This window comes from Paramormyrops kingsleyae, chromosome 1 (assembly GCF_048594095.1).
Source record: "Paramormyrops kingsleyae isolate MSU_618 chromosome 1, PKINGS_0.4, whole genome shotgun sequence".
NCBI lineage: Eukaryota > Metazoa > Chordata > Actinopteri > Osteoglossiformes > Mormyridae > Paramormyrops > Paramormyrops kingsleyae.
This window is the reverse complement of record NC_132797.1, coordinates 35,805,754-35,825,793: the sequence shown is the minus strand read 5'-3', so window position 1 is coordinate 35,825,793 and position 20,040 is coordinate 35,805,754. Positions and strand designations below refer to the sequence as shown.

The window sequence follows — 20,040 nt, the reverse complement described above, 5'->3', positions numbered from 1 at the left end:
CTCACCTCCTTCTATAAGTATGTCATCCCTCCCAAGCTCTCGCGGCTCTGCTTAGCAGGGCTTATGCGCTCCATCTGGGGCTCTTGCGTAACCCGCAGAAACTGAGACCTCTATTTGAAGGTTTTTCTCTTGCACTCCTTGCCAAGATACATCTTTTAGTCTGCTTGGTTATTGGTAGCCTTTTTCCGCTGCAAAAAAATGGGAATCTGGTATCGATTATCTAAGAGGTACAATTCAAACAAAGTCCTGGGAAGAAATTTCTAGAAGAATCATTCCCACAGTTGATGACTGGGAGGCAGCGTTTTAACGTCATATAGTGGGTAGAACATTCACAGTCAGTGACACCTCAAACACAAACACCTGAGTTTATCCCTTATTGCTTAATGTAATGAATTTATTCATTTTAATTTATGATAGCCATGCAAAAATTGTGCTTTCTTTTAAAACGCTTTCATTTTCTAGGCTGTGCATGCAAAGAACGATGTCTGCCATCAGAGCATAGCTTGGCATGCAGAAGCTCACAAATACAGTTCTCCTAGGAAGTAGCTTTACACTGCTCAGAGGCAAAGTGCAGTGAGAATGCCCAGTTACAGCCTCACATCTCCAGTATGCCCCCTTGCCACACCTTTTTTCTGCAATGTGGTGAACGTCACTAGCGGGTGTGGCGTATGTCGAGGGACGGCTTGGTTTTGGTGAGCAGATTCCTGATTCTTTGGATAGACAGAGTTGAATTTCCTGTTTCCCTGAGTCACTGTTTAACCATTTCCTTGCCTTTAGGGCAAGAGGTTCCCATTCCCTGCGATAGAACACCTTTCTGCTACATGTTACACTCAGGAGATACAGCAGGATAAATTTATTCATAATGTATTCACTAAAAATACAAATAAATGAAGCCATGCCTGATTAATACATAATGATTTAATACACAGAGATCTGGAAAATGCATAGTGGTTGCAGAATTGCACTTAGTGGTTGTAATCCTGAATGAATTGAAATCGTATTGAAATGAAAGTGACTGCTATGTGTATTCTTTCAGTGTCACTTGTTTTTTTGCCTCATGAGCCCATCCATTTATTCATCCTCCATAATTGTGTGCCCAGTACAGGGTGACAGTGTCATCCTTGAGTTTCTATCAGAAAACACGGTCCACCAAGGCCCACATCATCACACACACTGTGTGACACAAGTTCCCTGCATGTTCTTGGACTGTGGGAGGAAACCGGAGAACCTTGAGCAAAGCTTCACAACAATAGTGAGAATGCCACACACACGGTAGCAGGAGGAACGCAAACCCCCAACCAATTACCATGCATAATAAAAATACGCAAAGGAATACGTCCATATCAGACATACGGAGTATAATTTTGAGAATAGTATGGCTGACACTGAAATGAATGAAAAGTAAAGCTTTTATATTCCTTATTTTGCTTTTGGTATCGTATTAACTTTATGGTGAACTACTAGCCTTGCTTAAACATCTTGAATCTTTAAATCTATGCAAAGAGGTACTGTATGAGAGTCAACATTAAGTGCCATTGCTTTTATTTGAAGGGTTCCAGGATGTACTTCTTGTAGGAAATACCTTGGAATACACTGACACTTTGAAGAGGATCTTACACGGACTGGGTGTGTTTTACACAAAAGATGCGGTTTAACAATGTTTTACTTAGCTGTCTTTGTGCTGAATCTTTTACAGTAGATTGAAAGGGGGCTGAGAATGGAATCGTGGAGAACATGGAAAGAGTTGCTGTTACAGATAAAAGCAGTCATGTTTCACAAAAAAAACAAGCTATGTAAAGAAGACGTATGCCATGACATCTGTGCGGGTGTCATTGGAGAATACTTAATTTGACCTTCAATCATTCTGGAAAAGGCAAATATACATGACATACCTGAGAAGTGAATATATGTGTTATATGAAAGATAAAGAAGCATTAGTCTACACTAGTGGCCAAAATTGTGGAAACACCTAGTATTTTTGGCATTATGCTTTACAAATTACTACACGAATATTGGCGGTAATGTTTACAAACAATCACAGAATGTTACAAATATCATACATTGGATGATTAAATAAGTAACTGGACCAAGAGTTGAATAAAGTGTTTCTACGATTTTGGCCACTAGTGTATGGTGTCAGAGAGAAACTTTTTTGCAGATGTTAACATTATATTAATAAATGGAATTGAATTGTAACACTACTCCACGCCTTAGAAAAACCATGTTGCAGTAGTAGTGTAGGTCTTTCTTGATTGAGACTGTTGAGTGCAGACAGGCAGGCGTAGTCAACCTGAGACCATATATTATAGGGTTTCCAGTTTCACATCCTTAACATACCAGTATTATTAGCTTCAAGTCATTTGGAAACAGACAGTGAGTGTAATTCTAGATCACAGAAAAATATGGCAGTATTTCCATCTTCAGGCAATATGGTACTGTTTCCATATTTTGAATTACTTTTCTGTCCAGCCTCAGTGCAAAGAGAAACATAAACATCATTGTCCTATGAAGCTGTTATTTGTCCAGCTATACTCTGTCGAAAGAACAAGTTGTTCCTACAATCCTTGTGAACCTGGAGAAAAAATGAAACACATCAAAATAAGGGAATTCTGAATTAAAAACTGAAGAAAAGCTTGAAATTCACACTGCATCTGACCTGGCATGGGGGTGTTCTGGTATGTTTGGCATGGATGTTGACATGTTTCTGGTCAAAGTATGCAGTGTGTAACACAGTCCCAATTGACAGTAGATGATACTGAGGTACAATGCTGAGATCTTAACACACAGTGGCAGAAGAATAGAATAAACCATCTTTTTACAGCTACTAATCAAAGTTTAAAAGCGCATAGGGGAATTTCTGAAACATTTCCCTTTACCTGCAGTAAGTTCCTCAATGTACCTGAGTACTATGATAACTACCTCCATTATTTGCTGGGCCTATAGCGATATAAGTGATACTTCACTAGCACAAACAGTATTAGTCAATAACAGCATTAGACTGTAATATAACTATTGTCAAAAGTCCTCTTGTCTTTTTAAATATAGTCATAATTATTGTAAGAAAAGTGTTTTGTAGGACATAGATACCAGATAAGCAGGACAGTATGGTAAATAGTGACTTTTCAGGTATAACAGGAATTGCAGTCCAAACCAGAGCAGATAAGAGAATTTGCCTGGTTGAGTCCAGCCTAAAGCACAAATTCACTTCCCTAATGTACAGGCTTTAAATGGTTATATCTGCACATACTTGTGGCATTTGTAATAGATTGAAAGAGAAATGAAATACAAACAAATATTTCCAGCAGTTACGTTTGGGGAAAGAAAATGTAAGGAAACATAACGTGTAATTTCATTATCTCTGTATTGTAATGTATTAATTCTTTATTGCTGCACGTAAGCATGTATTCTAAAGACACACAGTTAGCAGAGCAAATTGTTTTTACTGGAAACAGCTCTTGACAGTCTTTCAGTCATGGGGTAAAAATTCTTTTTCTTTTCCAGTATGAGAGCTCAATGAGAAAAAAAATAACAAAAGGAACAGACACAAAATCTGGAGTATTTAAAGTTATTGGGATCTAACCAATTCGTGCACAGAGGTAATTATTTAAGCATATGGAAAAGATAGAGAGGCTCCACAGTGAAATGCTGGCTCTCTTTTCTTTGGCTAGCAGAGCCCATTGATGAACAGGGGTACTGTTCAGGATTCCCATATAATATTTACAAAGCTTGGAAGGTCCAGATTAACATATTTTTTGCTTCAGATTCATAGCTAAATGGTTAGGCAGTGAAATGTTACAATAGTCAAATTTGATTAAATGTAATCAGCTATTTTTTACATCTTAATTTTTTCAGCCATCTACATGGACAGGCAATACAAATAAGTACATATTTTTGTATTTCATGTATTCTGTATTTGGTTCATATTTACTGTTGTTTTTTTATGGAGTTTCCTGTCTAGTTTACATTATCAAGGCTACAATAATGCTGATAGTATTTTTGAAGGTTACATAGCTGAGCTACACTAAATATATAGTAACTAGAGTCTGATTGTGTATTTACAAACACTAATAGAAGAAATTAAAAGAACAGCATCAGCACGGTAACAATTTAGATGGTGTCTTTTATTAGGACACTCAATATAGAAATAGGGGTGGTATGCTGGTTAGCAGTGTTGTCTCACACCTCTGGAACCTGGGTTTGAGTGTCTGCCAGGGTTCCATGTGTGGGCAGTTTGCATGTTCTCCCCATTTTGTTGTGGGGATTCCTCTGGGTATTCTGGTCCCCCCCCCCCCCCAGTCAAAAAGCCAAGGCTAATTGGAGGTTCCAAATTGTCCATAGGTGTGTGTGAGCGTCCCCTGTGATGGGTCAGTGTCCCATCTGGGGTTCTTCCCTGCCTTGTGCCTGTAGCCTCCAGGATAGGCTCTGGAGCCCCTGCAACCCTCAAAAGGATAAGTGGTTTCAGAAGATGGATGGATAGAATATACAAATAAATTGGATGCTTTTTCATGGTATTTTAGGTTAGAATCCCACAGTGTGAGAGGCCAGCAAATTCCAGGAGTAACCACTTTCAGTAAAATAATTAATACTTAAGGTAAAACTCATGATAGATCATTTAATATGTGTACTTATAAGTCATAATACAATTTATACACTGCCAATGGTCTGACACGAATGGAATCATATTTGATACAGATATTTTATTTGCAATCTGATATCGCCAGTGTGAACATTGCCTGATGTATCACCGAATACATATATTTGTATCAGAAAAATCAACATGCTGGACATGCCTACACACTATCCTTCTGGTTATTGTAAGATAGAAACTCTAAACCCAATCTTTTTTTTTCTTCTTTAGACTGACATACGGATCATATTCATGATTCCCTAATTTCGCAGATTTTTTTCTTAAAAAAACAATACATATGACCATATAAACAGGGTTATTCAAACATCAATTTAGTTGATCATTATTTCCCTCAAAACAAAACAAAACAAAACAAAATGATTACCCCACCTATACTTTGAAATTATTTCCATGTTGCTTTGGATATACAAAATAAATCAATAAAAAACATTATCATAGCAAATGAGCCCTGAGTTTCGGCTGCTTTAAAGCACACTTGAATGTTTATTAATTAGAGAAAGTTTGGCGTTGTATAGGTTTGAAAATTCACTCTGCCCTTTAATGTGGAATTAGCGTACTAGCCCTTTAACAAACTTGCTGCGAGTGCCTCAAGTTTGTTTGGTTTGTGTGCAGCCATCTAGGAGTTTCGGACTTATGGCTTCTTGCGGTTACAAGGATAACACATAGAAAACAGAAAATGTTGTTCTTGCTGTAATTATGAACGGATATTGCCTGGACCCGAGCGACGGGAAAGAAAACAAGAGAAAGGAAGTAGAACTTCAGAAGAGACCACATACGGGACAAAAAAATCGGGAATTGGAGAGCGATGCTGAAGTTATCCATGGTGTTTCTAGGTGTCGGTGTTTAACAACACGGAGAACAGGATTTCGAAATATCCAGTGATAATTGAAAACAACTAGTTTTTCTAGTTCTCAATCATCATCCAGGTGGCAGAAATCAGAGCAGCGTAGGTACGGAGCACGGCGCTTTAGCTAATGTTAGCCGGCTAGCCACCTTCGCTGTGCCGTGATGTTCCCGAGGGCACTGTTGGTTGGTTGGTTGGTTAGTTAGTTAGTTAGCCAGCCTAAAAGGTACCGATAAAAGCTTTTTAAGCTTCGTACCCGAATACAGGGGATAAGCAGAGATGGGGAGGCTCGAGTGTAAAATACACCTTGTGAGAACTTAAGGACTTTAATGGCTTTAATGTTGGGATGCTTTACATGGACTGAAGTCTCACTGGCGGGCTACCTACAACTAGCTAATATCAGCTTCCGGTTTTGGTGTTTTATATACTTAATAACACAACGCTCACTTATTTGCGCCGACCGTTAAAGTCAGTCTTAATTAAATACTTCTGGCACAAGGAAAAAAAACTTCTTAGCTGGCCAGCAATTTGACCTATACCGCTGCTGTTTTTTTTATTTATTATTTTCCGTTTTCCTGATGACACCTGTTGCTCCAGCTTCCGACACACAGTGCGGCTGAAGCCGGAGCTGCGCAGCGGCTTTGCTGTCGGCCTCGACCGCTGACCGCTGGTTCCTGAAACGGTCTGAATGAAAATAACAAGATGAAAGTGACCGTGACTTTCGGGAGGACCGGCGTGGTTGTTCCGTGCAGAGATGGCTGGACAGTGGGGGACCTCATACAGCAGGCTACCCAGAGGTACAAGAAGATCGTGGAACAGGTAGAGATACCTCCTCGCCCACCTCACACAAATATACTGTATGTAATGTATATATAAACACACTTCGTTCTCATAGTTTATCAGCGAAAAATGTATGTCCGAGTTATTTATGCACCTGACCTTTTGATCCGGGTGTCCTGTTTAATAAATTTTGAACGTTGTTAGTTTTTTTTTCTTTATTTTAGGTTTCATGGGAACTGCAAATTGCCTAAATGTATACTATAAAGAATAGTTTGCTTAAGGTACTCACTGCAATGAAATGTCGTCACACAGTTGCTACGTTTTTACAGATCAATTCAGATGATTGAACATAAGCTGTCTTCCACCATGACGTCATCGTTTCAGTTTTGAATTTAATTTCAGCCTTCGGAAAGTTTTATTGATTTTTTTTTTTTCTCAATTGAACTTGCAATTTGAATTTCATTTAACCAACTGATGAATCGTTCAGTACTTTCTTCTGAATCTATTCCTAAATAGTTTTAAAGTATTATGATATTATCCATACATTCCCACCACTTTTCTGTCTGTCCATTGTCAAGCCCTGGTTAGGGCAGTGGGTAGGCCTGGATCCTAGCACAGGTATCATGGGGCAAAAGGCAGGGGGACACCTTGGATCAAAATTAATCGTGGCCTACAGTTTAACCTGTTTGAATGCTGTGGTTTTCCGGATTTGGCGAGTTTGATAAGTGCAACTGTGTGATTTAGTATTTGAATTGATAAGTAGTTAGACCAAAGCAGATAAGCAGTTGGTATTCATGATAGAAGTAAACACAGATACGTTTGACTATACTTGTTTTGCTTATGGAAAAAACTGTTTACAGAGGTTAGCCCTGACTTTTCTCCCCAAGTTTCAAGTGAGAACCTTTTTAAACCATATAAAATATTAGTCATCATAAATATAGTTGTGATAAGGCTTCAGCTAGAATTCATGTGATAATCCTTTTAAAAACAAGCCTTTTTTGTTTTAGTTGAACACATCATCACAGGTTGCACTAGTTAGCGCTTTGTTTTGCCTATGTGTTGTGTCTAATGAATTAGCTCTGAAAATAATTGCACAATCAAGGGTTTCCTCTGCTCTGGACAATGTTTTTAATTAGTCCAAGTTTATTTGCAATTGATATTAATGAAATAAATCTTTAAATATGACTACGGAAGGATCACATTTGTTATTGGGTATTAAAGATGTTTGCTAGGCAGCACCAACTTTTAGCAAATTATGTGAAACTTAAATCATGTTTTTATTTTAATTATTTGTTAGCACAAGTTTGTTGCACTTCTCAAGATTTATTTTGGCACCTATCTGTAGAAGACTTGCCAATATTAAGCTTGAACAGGGGAGTCAAGGGTGTGACTAGCTGATTTAATAAAGTATTTTACCCACTAGACAATCCAACATCCCACACCTGGTCCAGTTCAGCTGAACTATAATTACCTCTGGGTTTCTGTAGGTTTATGTAAATTAAAATATCTATATTTGATCACAATTTTTAATATTCCAAGACTTTTGGGAAATGAATCACTCCTGTGAAATCTTTGTCCGCTAAAATTAATTTATGGAAAATTAGACTTTGAGATGTAACAGATGGGGCAGGTGTGACATGTTGCAACTAAAGCATCCTAGCCTGGTGAACCTCTGACTTGAAAGGAAGGAAGATCTGTACTTGTGCATTGAGTTATTCAGATCTTATTGGTAAAGTTATTCAAACAGCACCAGGTCGGAGTGATACAACTCTTTACGTTTAGGACCATCTCAATGGGCAATTAAAACGTATTGGTCCCAGTGCGTTTTTCCACATATCAAACTTTATCTGTCAGATTTGGCACCTCTCTTTTATTGTGCTTTACTTCACCATCTACCAGGTGTATAATTTCACCCATTTATTGCATTATAATTTTGTGTTTTTATACTGTACCTGTAGGTCTTGCATGCTTTCTTTAAACTTCTGTCCTCCATACTGTCTTTTAAGTATTTTTTGTGAATTGGCCTTATGTTTCTTATCTGTTAATGTGTGTTTGACAGTGAAAGTTAAAGTAAGAAACAATTGGGAGATGCTTTTGGTCCAGGGTCATTTCTGGGGGGGTGGTCGGGGGAGGCAATATGATTTTCTGAATATTCCAAAGTTTTTGTAATCTCTTCTCTTTGACTCCCCCTCCCCACTGATGTAGAGGACATTGAACCCCCCCCCCCCCCCCCCACTCCTCCGGTGCTAAAATCCGGTGGGACTTGTATCTGTGGGACCGACATGAAGCCGCTCATGCTGCCAGCCATCTTGCTCAACTCTGCAGCCTGTGCAGCTGCAGGATAACAATGAGTTTGCTTTGTGGTGCCTCATGGGGAACCATTCTTTGAAATCATTACACCTGCGATTTTGTGGTTTTAGAAACTGGTAACCCTGGTGGATCTGGCACTACCTGGTAGCAGGAGAAATGGCTTGAATTCTGACCGTGAGCACTCATTGTTTGACATTTATGGGGCATGCTGCCTCAGGACGTGTGGACTCATCTGGCTGTAGTATTTCTTAGGGTGAAAAAAGGGGTTTCAAATACAGGTTTATGCTTTAAAATGTGTAAAAGTTGCATAACAGTTGAAGTACAGTACTTATCCTGTTATGATTTCAACACCATGATTGCCTGATTTTTAGCCCTTTCTTCACCCAGAGCTGCTTGTCTCTAACCTTAAAAGTAGCATTTGTGATAAAAGGTTTCCACATTAGAATCAGAATCAGCTTTATTCGCCAAGTGTGCTGGGGCACATGAGGAATTTGTTTCTGGCAGCTTGAGACTCTAGTACACGGACAATAAATGACACTATACAAACAATTTTTATTTTTACATATGTTCACAGAAGTTTGTGGGAATTTGCAGCTAAGACCCCCTACTACATTTATATAGACAATACAAAGACTGTTGTTTTACCTCTATTTCCAATTTTCATAGAAATGCTGCTGACATTTTTTGTCTCTGTTGGAATCTGCAAGAGTTCTGTATCGTCTGCCAATGCCAGTTTAACTATATTTTCTTTTATTTCTATATCAGACAAATATTATTGACAAATTGTTTTACACAAAATTGACTCTCCAGTCTGCTTTTCCATTAGCGGTTGTCATCTTTGTTGGCAGAGGAAGAGATCTAGAGCAGGTTCAGTCGTGTCTTAGACTGTCTTCATCGATCATCTGACTTCACCCCCATGGGGGCGATGTCACCTTTTCCCCCTATGCAGCTTTATCCGGGCCGTCCCGCTCACCCACCTGCCCCACCCCGTGACGTGTGCTCCATTACATGGCTTGGATAGAGGACCGTCTGATCCAGCATTGATTTGCTCCTCCTGTTCTAAATGAAATGGCCTGTTAGGTAGAGAGCTGCTAATGTGATTTGCAAGTGGTCCCACACGCATGATTTATGCGCACTTGTACCTCTCTGATTACAACGCTGGGGTATCGAGCTGTTGGTCCTCCCCGTGTTAGAATGGCATGTTTCATCTTGGACACTGAAAGATATGGAGATCCTCGGCAACGTGGCGAACTGAACTACATGACGAGGGGAGTGTGCTTCCCCCTCAAGCTCTGTTACACTGGTGGATAAGCAGAGTGAAGAAACAGGACAACAGAAATCCTCCAGAATCAAGAAATTCTTTTATTTTCATTTTGGCAGGGAAGGGGGAGGGGGGCGGAGAAAGAACCTTGCGTATAAGCATCTCACGGCACAGACGTTTGTGTGTGACATTAAAGGGCCTTTAATGGCCATCACTGTAATACAGGGAGTGCGGAACATGACAGTCACCTGATTCATCCTTTGCCGCTTTTCCATTCTCACTGCCAGATTACCTTCCTTTAGCCATGTTATCTCCCACAGGAGGATAGTTATTCTCCTTTTTTCCAGGAAAAGAGGTGTTATCGCTTTTCTTCTTAACTGCATGTGCTGTTTTATTGGAGAATTAATCATTTTGCAGATGTTTTATATTAGTAAAGCCTTATTATTAATAGCATTGGTCTTAGTAGCCCAAATAAAACCCAATTCTAAAACGTGCTATTATTATCTGTACTGTATATGTTGTGGTGGCATAAATGTGATTAGAAATTCTTGCCTGAAATGCTTTGGCTTGTTTTGAAGCTGATTAATCAGTGTAATGAATGGCCTTTCCGGGTTAGTCGGGTAATCATGCTTTGTGGGGCCTGCTGACAACACAAACCTGCCAGTTGTCTGCATTGGTGCCGTTGTGGAATCTGTGCTGTGTGCCGCACCTTCAAGTGACAATGCAATACCCCCGTTATCTCTGTCATGGAGTGCAGGGAAGAGCTGTTAATTATGGAATTTTCTTCCGGTCCTGTCCAAGTCTTACTAACTTGCCCTCTCTTGGTTTTGTTATGCAAATGGCGCATTTTCTTACAGCTGTGTAATTATGTGTTTAATGTGTTCCAGGATTAAAGTGCAGCAAGCAATGGCCCACGTTCATTACGGAATGCTGCAGTAATCTGTAGCGCTTTTCCTCACTGAGAGGCATGGTATTTTTTTCTGCTGGAGTGATATCATTTAAAGGGAGCCTTAAAGCTGCGATTTGAAGGGATTTGCTCTCTAAATATGGACTGCATTCACTGTAAGTCCTGCTGGAAAAGCAACTTCATGTTTGCGCTTTATTTTAAATATGCGAGGAGCTTCCAGCTTCTGCTGAAAAAGACATTGCTATTGCCACCCCTTTGCTTCAATGGCTGCTTTTGTGCACCTGTGAACTTGGCCTTTAGGGAATTTCCAGGAGGAGGGCCGGGGGGGTTAGTGTTTGTGTTCTGGCCTCTGGCCTCCGGCATGGTGTGCGGACAGCAGGGCCAGGCCAAGCCAGGAAGTGCTTGGGAGTCATTCAGGAAGCTGTCGGGCTGCTCTGAAGAGCTCTTTAATTAGAAAGACCAGCGCAAGCCAGAGCCTCGCTGCTGTTTTTTCATTAAGTGCTCAGGGAATGACGAATGCCGGAATGTGGAGGTTGCAGCCAGAGGTGCTGATCCTACAGGTTACCTGACATCCCTGCGAGAAAACAAACAAAGTAAGCCTCCCGTATGAAGCTTGGACTTTGTGCCCCATCTTATCAGAAATATCTTTGTTTCGATGGCTAGTACCTTTAGAGGTTACAGGTCCCTGGGTGTTGCCTGCTGTTATATGACTGCAGCAAAGTATTCTGGACAAGTCAGAACCTATAATAGGAGTAATAGGTGAAATGAGGCTTTAGTTCACTTGTTGGTTTCACCCAGTTTCGATTGGTTACTTTATTGATTCCCTTTTGATTTGAGCCGGCAGTGAGTGACTGTGCATGCTAATCCAATTCTCATGGGTTTCAAGCCCTTGTTTCTCTCATGATGAACATGTGCCCTGCTGTTAGTGCCTTAAGCACTGTGATCTGATATAGATTCATAGAAAGCCGTGTGCCATCGAGCCCTGCTCCCTTGAGCTCCCTTCCATTGGGCTCTTCTTTGCACCATATACTGGGTTTCTTACAGCGGCAGTTTATGTCCAGCCTACTGAACTTAATTTCTGTGTTTGCTTTGGTTTAGGGTTCTGCCACAAAAATGTGGATCTCAGTTGGCAACATGGAGAGACCTTGCTTTAGCAGCACGATCAATGTGGTACTTAGGCTACGTTCACACTGCCATGCTGAAGTGACTCAAATTGGATTTTTTGCCTTAATGTGACACAGATCTGATCTTTTCTGGGCTGTGTGGACACGCAAATCTGATCTTTTCAAATCAGATTTGTGTCACTTTCATATGTGGTACTAAATCTGATACGTATCCGATTCGCGGCCATGCGACCTGAATGTGATGCTCAGATCGGAATTCATGTGGCTTTTTGCTTTTACGCATGCGCTGACCTCAGCCTGCACCAGCAGCGCAGGAAGGTAAAAATGGAGGAGCGCTGCGAATGCGATAACAGTCAGTGGAAGGATGAAGAAGGTGGGGATTTAATTGATATTTCGGGAAATGAATCTGTTCAAGTTAAACTGAAAGGAACCTATCGTAATTGATTAGTAATTTAAATAATTGCCAAAGAAATGGCACAGCGCAGACACAAACGAATGTGGCTACAATGCCAAAGAAAAATAAAGAACCTGAAGTCAAAGTTTGAGGCAAAAGACTCGAATCAGCGCAGGGGTCATGGCCGCACAACGTGCCAATTTTACGACCAGCTTTTTACCCATGTAAAAACATATCAATGTGCGCATGTGTGACGTTTCGGAGGACCGATGCGTTCAAATTAGTCAGATACAGGTCACTTGTAGTTATGAATGTGAACCGTCAAGATAGACAAATCTGATCTGAGCAAAAAATGGGAATTGAACGACGTGGCTGGCAGTGTGAACGTAGCCTTAGATGCTCTATTTCCCTCAAGTGTTGCTGCTATTTTGCAGATTATATCCTGAATTTTTTCTAACTCTTACGTTGTCTGTCTCCTTCCCTGTAATCCATATGAACGTTCAGCTCTTGTGCAGAGTACTGCTTCGCTGGCTCTGAAACCTTGTGCTCCATGGTCATTTTTGGACTAAGTAGAATCGGCAGTACCGCTGCTTGTCCAACACAAGGCAGCAAGCACAGCAAGTGTTTCAAATGACTGGTACATTTTTTTCCCTTTAGAGAGGCTTATTTCCTGTATCTCAGGAGGCAGTCAGGGACCACCAATGATTCTGGAGCTGCCCTAACCCAGTTTTGTCCCTGGTTTTGTTTTTTGCGCGTTGAATCCGAGGTACATCGATGGGACATGAATGAGTTCTGGTGCTCTTAGGGCATGTTTAGTTCAGCTGAGTAATGATCCGGCTCCGCTGAGTAAACCCCAGGCAGGCCAACGTCACTGATGGTGGAGGGACATGATCAAAGAGCTCAGGAACATTTGAGAAGGAGTCTGTGACAGAACTGCAGACTTAATCTGAGTCTGTTGAGTCATCCCTTTTATTTATACATAAGGTGGTTCCTGATGGTCATGGTCCAGGATTGCCCTTGGGTCAACCTGCAGCCCCCGCGGCGGAGCAGACAGCGAGGCGTGCGCCTGTGCCAGGCGGCTGGGGAATCTCATTTAGCTGCTGATTAAGCCCCCCGCTTGGAAGCAGGGGCGCCGTGCCGCAAAATATTCATTTCATTCCCTCTCTAACTAATGGAAAAGTATCTCATTCCACATGGGCACACAGTGCCCGATGGGGTGAAAGAAGGGGAAAAATTACTTTTATTAAATTCAATTCAGAGCCAAATTATGGGATTTTTATGTGACGGAAAGCACGTTGCACAGCCAAAATGGTATGAGGGCTGGGGAGGGTTCAGCTGCGATAGACGGTACTGTCCGTTATAATGTTATTATTAGTATTGTTATTATTATTCCTTTGGCAGTTACCATCACCACTGCCATCACCATCATCGTTGTTATTATATTTGCCAAGGTTGCAAACATATTAGGTTGGGTAATGGACCCCTGACATCTCTTAACAAAGGCAAAAGCATAGCAGGATCCCTGCTGATCATTGTCATCGGGATATCTCAGACGTTCCAGAGAGTGACAGTGTCTCATTACTGCCCTCCAAGAGTCCCTGCCCTGCCCAGGGGGCACACAGGCAGGCAGGCACACACACACACACACACACACAGGCACACACACAATTTCTTTTCCCCCAGCGTAATGTAATGTCCTGCATGCACATTGCACTCGCTTCTGAAAGTGGGCCTAACTGAACATTACAGGAACAGAATTCCTGAAGTTGCCGGACAGGTTTAGTGAGCCTGGAATGAAACACAATCTGTGGAATGCCGCCGTGTAAGTTTAGCTAGTATGCTTTCTCATATTCGTCATCATTCCATCACTTATTAATAGACACAACTGGTCATCTCCACTGCCGAATCCTTATTATCAGTAAGCTTCTGTATCTAGCCAGCATTCTTGTTTCTTGTTCTTTTCTTCACACAGTTCGAGCCTATTATGAGGTCAGCAGCTCTCCATAGCATGTGTACAGTGGCAACATTGGCTGAACAAAGACGACTTGAAGTTTTACCACATTCCCTTCGTGTTATGTGACTTCGCTTGTGACGTATGCTGTGCATTGACCTGGAAATAATCAGGGTGTAAACTGAAAACCAGGGTAGTGCAGTAACCACCAGAAAACAATGTCTCTGAGACTGCCCTCAGAGCTAACTGCCAACTATTCAAACATTGCCACGTTCACCTGTAACCTGAGAGCTCTACCAAATGGCATTTTCTCAACCCAGGCCAAATAAGTTCCCATTTGCTGTCACTGAAGCATTCCTGAGTCGATGGATGGATGAATGATTGGTGGGTGAGAGCAGGGATCATTGGGTTTTGCATGTATCACCCTTTAGAACTGGCACTGTTCTTGCCGACACAAAGGGGAATTTAGGGCAGTTGGATGGGGTTCCTGTTTTCTCCCTGTTGATCGCTGTGCTCCTTGTGGGCTTCTCATGGGCGGTGCCTTGCCATGACAGACATGAACTGGGAATCTGAGCACATGCCTCTGTTCTGACCTATTTTTATCACCCTGTTTTATGCATGGTTTTGGTAATAGGTTAGGGTAGCTCAGTGACTGTGTGGCCTGTCGAGGTCACATCCAGCTCTCTGAGCGAGAACTGTGAACTTTGTCATCTCGCAGGCTTGGGTTTCCCCTGATCACTTTGGGTTAGTCCTGCTCTCTGTTTTTTTTTTTTTTTTTTTTTTGGCAGCAGGAGGAAGCCAGAGTGCTTGGAGAATTGCCCAGAGCTTGTGTGTGTGTGTGTGAGTGTTTGTGGGCGGGTCCTGCAATGAACCGGCATTTTATTCCCATCCCATTCTGTCCATTCTTACCCCGTGTTTCTCTGGAGAGTACCAGCTGACCATAACTCTACTAGATGAGCAGTCTGGTTTGGAGACAGGAATGATTTTGCATAGTTCCCTTAAGCAGGAGAAATCAGTAATTCACTTCTGAGTCCTCATACAGTGTGATGGTATGAGATTTGGCTGGATTCGTTTTGAGCTATGGCTGCAATCACATTTGGCTTGCTGCCTGTATTGATTGTTCAAGCATCAACACGGACTAACGGTGTTTAAGGGGGATAACTCCAGCAGCGTGAGCTGAGGCTCTGCTTGAGTAATGTGTTTGTTAAACGTACTGGTGGGGAAGCTCGTTTTATGCATCTGAAGTGCGTTCTGTAATCTGTTTGCGTAATGTCCCAATGGCGTTATGAAGTTGTTAACCACTATGTGTCTATCATTTTACAGACAGTAGGTCAACGGCTTCATGACATTTTAAAATGGCTCCTTTACAAAAAACACATATTCTTCTACATCTTATGCTTATGAACTTGATAGGTCTTTCTCTGGTAACCATTTCATTTGCTAGAACCTTTATATAGCCGTATAATATATGTGAAACATGAACTAGTGTAATTAATGCTCACTTTGCTGGTTAATTGTACAGATGGTCTGAAATTTTGCTAAATTAGCAAAGGAAACCTCCCCTTTTTTCCTGTTCATCATGCTCTCTAGGCCATTAAACGCAGAGTGTTACAATACTTTCGTCACGCATTTTCTTTTTTGAGGAACATTGGTATTGTGATGAATGTACTGCGAGTAAAAGAGGATGTGTAATTTCTCTTTTCTACAATGCAGGATGGGGACTTTGTGGTTCGAACCCACCACTTGGAGTACTGTGATGGGGGCATCTTGGACCATGATGACGTGCTCACTGACCTTGTTGAAGACAAGGACAAGGTAGGCCTCTCTGCCTTGTCCCAGCTCCCAGTCTGCAGGAAGATCTCCATTCCACACTGAGATCTCTGCTGTCTCATCCCCATGTGGCGATGGTCATGCTGAATGGTATTCATCTGTGATTCTGTTCAGGGTGGACTGTTTTCTTTGTGGTTGTCATTGGGAAGAGGCAGTCTAGTGTACAAGTTAGGACTTGGGACAATGTAAGGAGGTGATTGGGTTGCAGGGTCCTATCTATTCGGCTGTCTGTGTGTGTGTTCATGTACTGTAGGTATTGCTGAACTTTAGGGCTGTTTTTAACTTAGGGCATTTTCCTCATAATTGAATCGCCTTGGACGTTACGTTAATACTGCGCTAGGCAGCGGCAGACTCACTGTAAAAGTGATGCCCGAAGAGGGCGCCGTTTGTGTAGGTGTGAGAGACGTCCCCCTCGTTGAGGCCTGAGCACGTACTAAAACGCGGGGTGTCCCGCAAGCTGCTCGGTGCTGGAGTTCATGGGGAAATGGGTTTGTGCCGCCAAGGTGAAGCCAGGTGAACGGAGAGGAAAATTACCGTGCTGACACTCGCTAATGGGGGGTGTGGGGACACGCTGAGCATGACAGGGCCTGCACGCATAATGTTTACAGGCGTGCCCGGCTAAGCCGTTTAGATCATAGGGAAGGGGCCCCAGTTATGATATACCAAATATGCCCTTCCTACACATGCAAATGTCATTAGTGCCTTTTATTAATGCGTGCCTATAAAAACCTGAGCTATTTCCTTTTAGTTATTGTCGTTCACTCGATATGGCAGATTTTTGTACAAGCTGTCCCACAAAATGAGAGTTTAATTGGAGTGAATTAAAGGCCTCATATTTCAGCGATTATTAGTCATTCCATAAAATAGGACAAAAGACAGAATATTAGTTTTATGCGGGGGAAAAAAACACATCATAATGATATAATATAGTCTGAGCTGAAAGGTCAGGCTATCTGTATCTCCACCACTGGTCTGTGTTCAGCTTTGGGATGCTTTTGGGCCGGGGTGGGGGGGGACCTTTCTCTAGCATTCCAAATAGCAGCTACCACTTCTGTTTTTCTGCTTCTGCCCTGTTGTTCACAAATGGCCACTGTGGCCTAACAGGGCCTGTTTCTTTGCACCAGAGACTGTCTGCATGCTGCGTGAGGTTTGCACACATACGCCTATCCTTTCCAAGGCGAGTCACGATAAGTAATAAATGGAACTAAATACAATTACGTGTGCAGGGAATTGTGGATCTTGAGTGAATATAAGCCGCAGGCTTTAATTAAAATGAGCCAAAGGAAGAATGACTTGGCTTTGCAATCTAGCAGATTAGCTTTTTAAAATATAACGTTGCATAGCTGGCCATCTCAATCTGCTCAGCCTGAGGTCGTTGGCCTTTGCTGCATAATGTCTGAGTAAGAAGTGTCCATGTGGCTTGAGTCAGCGCTGAAGTCCAGTGACCTGTGGAGGCCATCACTGATGGAGATGCCAGTTATTCCCAGTCCCTGCTTTCCTCCTCGGATTGCTGTAGCCGCTCTTCCCATCAGCACACATGGTATTGTCACTAAAGTGAGGCTGTGGCCGCATTCAGAGACCTGCCCAGGCTGTGCTGTAGCGTGTTCCCCTGTCGCAGGGCTCCTTGGTGGTCTATGCCATGAAAGCTGCTTCCCTGCCTGGCGAATCTACCTGCTGCAGTGACCTGCTGCAGTGACCTGCTGCAGTGACCTGCTGCAGTGACCTGCTGCAGTGACCTGCTGCAGTGACCTGCTACCTTATGACCACCATGCCACCCCTGCTGCAGTCTTATGTGTGGGAAAGTGTAACAAGGGAAGCATAGAATTCTCCAGCTCCTTCCTCTGTGTCGCTGTTTACAAGGACCTGTCTGTGTTTGTATGTGTCTTGGGGTCTGCCTGCATGTGTACCCATCTCTTAGGTTTCCTGATCCAGCTACTGGGCCTCACTAATGTGTGTAAACACATGCGATTTTTGAAAAAGACCTGCCCCACTTTCTGAGAGACTGCTTGCATGCTGCCCTCAGATAATATATTCTTAAGATGTGCTAATGGAATGCATGCGATACATATTTATAAATCTGGAAGCACGAATGTGATGGTTCACCAGATACTTAGTCAGCATGCTTGGAATGATCCTGGAATATTCATTTTCTAACATGATTTCAAAACAAACAAAATTATGATTATTTCGGAAGGTGAAAAGTTCTTAATGTATATTATTTATATATTAATATGAAGGCAATAACTTCTGAGAAATGCAAAACTTGTGTGTTCTTTGGGAAAATAATTATGATTTAACTGAAATAAAATGCTTTAACCCTCTACTGCCCCCTTGAGTTAGATTGTGGAACTGAAGCTTATTTTCATATCCATATCCTGTCCAATAAAGAAAGAATACCAATCCAAAGAAATGCCACTTTCTCTACATCTTTCTGTAATACTTCAGCTTACAGTGTTTGGAGTTTTTTTTCTTTTCTTTAAACGATATTTAGGAAACAGCCCCGGATTTGTATTCCCTTAAAGGTTACCACATAATGGGAAAAAGAGAAAACATTGTTGTTCGCATGAAATGATATTGATGTGTGTGCAGAAGGTTAATTAAAACCTGCAGTCATTCATCACGGTGCGGCGTGGTCCAGACGCCCTGCGGAGCCCAGAATCAATCACGCCGCTCGGCTGGCGGCTCCGCTCCTGCGCGCCTCCCAGTCACTGGCGTCACACGCGGCGGGCCGGGGTCCCGTGGCCCCGTGGCCGGGAGAAAGCACTCTGTTTCCTGCTGCTGTCCAGGCTTGTCAGGAGCCAAACTTCGTCTGCGCTCACGGTGTCTTGTGGCCTCTCCTGGGAGTCTCAGCATGAGATGTTTTATTAGTCGAGTTGTGGGTCCCTGATAGACTATGGCCCATCAATATTCCATCTTTTCAGTATTTTGATGTTTTGTGGATGTGGCTGTAATAGAATATATATTATATTGCATTATATTTTATGAGGAATGCCCGCATGTCATCTTCAGGCTTCTTATTTCATTTGATAAACTGTAAATTGACATATCAATCTTTGTTCCTAACAGGTGTTAATTGTTTAAAAAATATATAAATGATTTGTATATAAAGGTAAATAAATGGCTAAAACACATGATGTCATCTTTGCATGTAATAGGAATGAAGTGCTTGCAATCCCAATGATTGCTTTTCCTAATAAGCTATCCCTCTGAAAGATTATCCGAAAACACAGGGACTGCTTATCGAATGGTCGCAGGCAGATATTAAGTGAAATCACAATCTGCCTTGTTGGGTTTGAATGGATTCTGGTACAAAGTCATAATTTATGTAATTTCCATTTAGGAAAGTACTGATTTCCTGTTGGTTGCAGTCTTTGGAAGATCAACATTGTCCCGCTTTTCCTGTTAGGTTGTGCTGCTTTCTTATTAGTTTGTTAAATGACTTCTGTGCAGGTTATTGTAAGAACTAGAGCCTTGAAACCGATTTATGTATTTAGCCGCCACAGAATGCTTCTCAGTTCTGTGATGTATGTCTGAACGAGGAAGGCGGCAGCGCAGAACCCAGATGATACCAGGCCTGCTTAGTGTGGCAAGTATGAGAAGGGCTTGTGTAATTGGCTGCTTAGCCTATGCTCAAAGAATCTTCATTATTAACTATTAACCATTTAGTGATAACATTAAATGTAATAATAACCCTGTAGAGAAATGTGATAGATGTATTAAAAAAAAATAAAACACAAATCTTGCGTGTTTGAGTGAGGGCGGCACAGGGGTGCTGGGACCCGGGTTTGAGTCTCCGCCATGTCTCCATATGTTCTCACCGTGTCGTCGAGGGGTTTCCTCCAGGTACTCTGGTTTCCCCCCCCACAGCTCAAAAACATGCTATGGCTAATTGGACTTGCCAGATTGCCCATAGGTGTGCGTGTGAGTGAATGGCATGTGAGTGCGATGGCTTGGCGCTCCATCCTGGGTTGTTCCCTGCCTTGTGCCCGTA

General features: G+C 42.0%; 1 protein-coding gene across 4 annotated transcripts in view; it reads left to right on the top strand.

Annotated features, from left to right (window-relative positions):
- Nucleotides 1-5,235: 5,235 nt before the first annotated feature.
- Nucleotides 5,236-20,040, top strand: part of pard3bb (par-3 family cell polarity regulator beta b) — a 162,984-nt gene continuing 148,179 nt past the window's right edge. For 3 of the 4 annotated variants that reach the window (XM_023805840.2, XM_023805841.2, XM_023805838.2), the window contains exons 1-2: nucleotides 5,236-6,311; nucleotides 15,933-16,034. In XM_023805840.2, the coding sequence (XP_023661608.1) occupies nucleotides 6,195-6,311; nucleotides 15,933-16,034 (219 nt within the window). In that variant the 5' untranslated portion in view covers nucleotides 5,236-6,194. The remainder of the gene's footprint in view (nucleotides 6,312-15,932; nucleotides 16,035-20,040) is intronic. The other variant, XM_023805839.2, reaches the window with a different exon arrangement.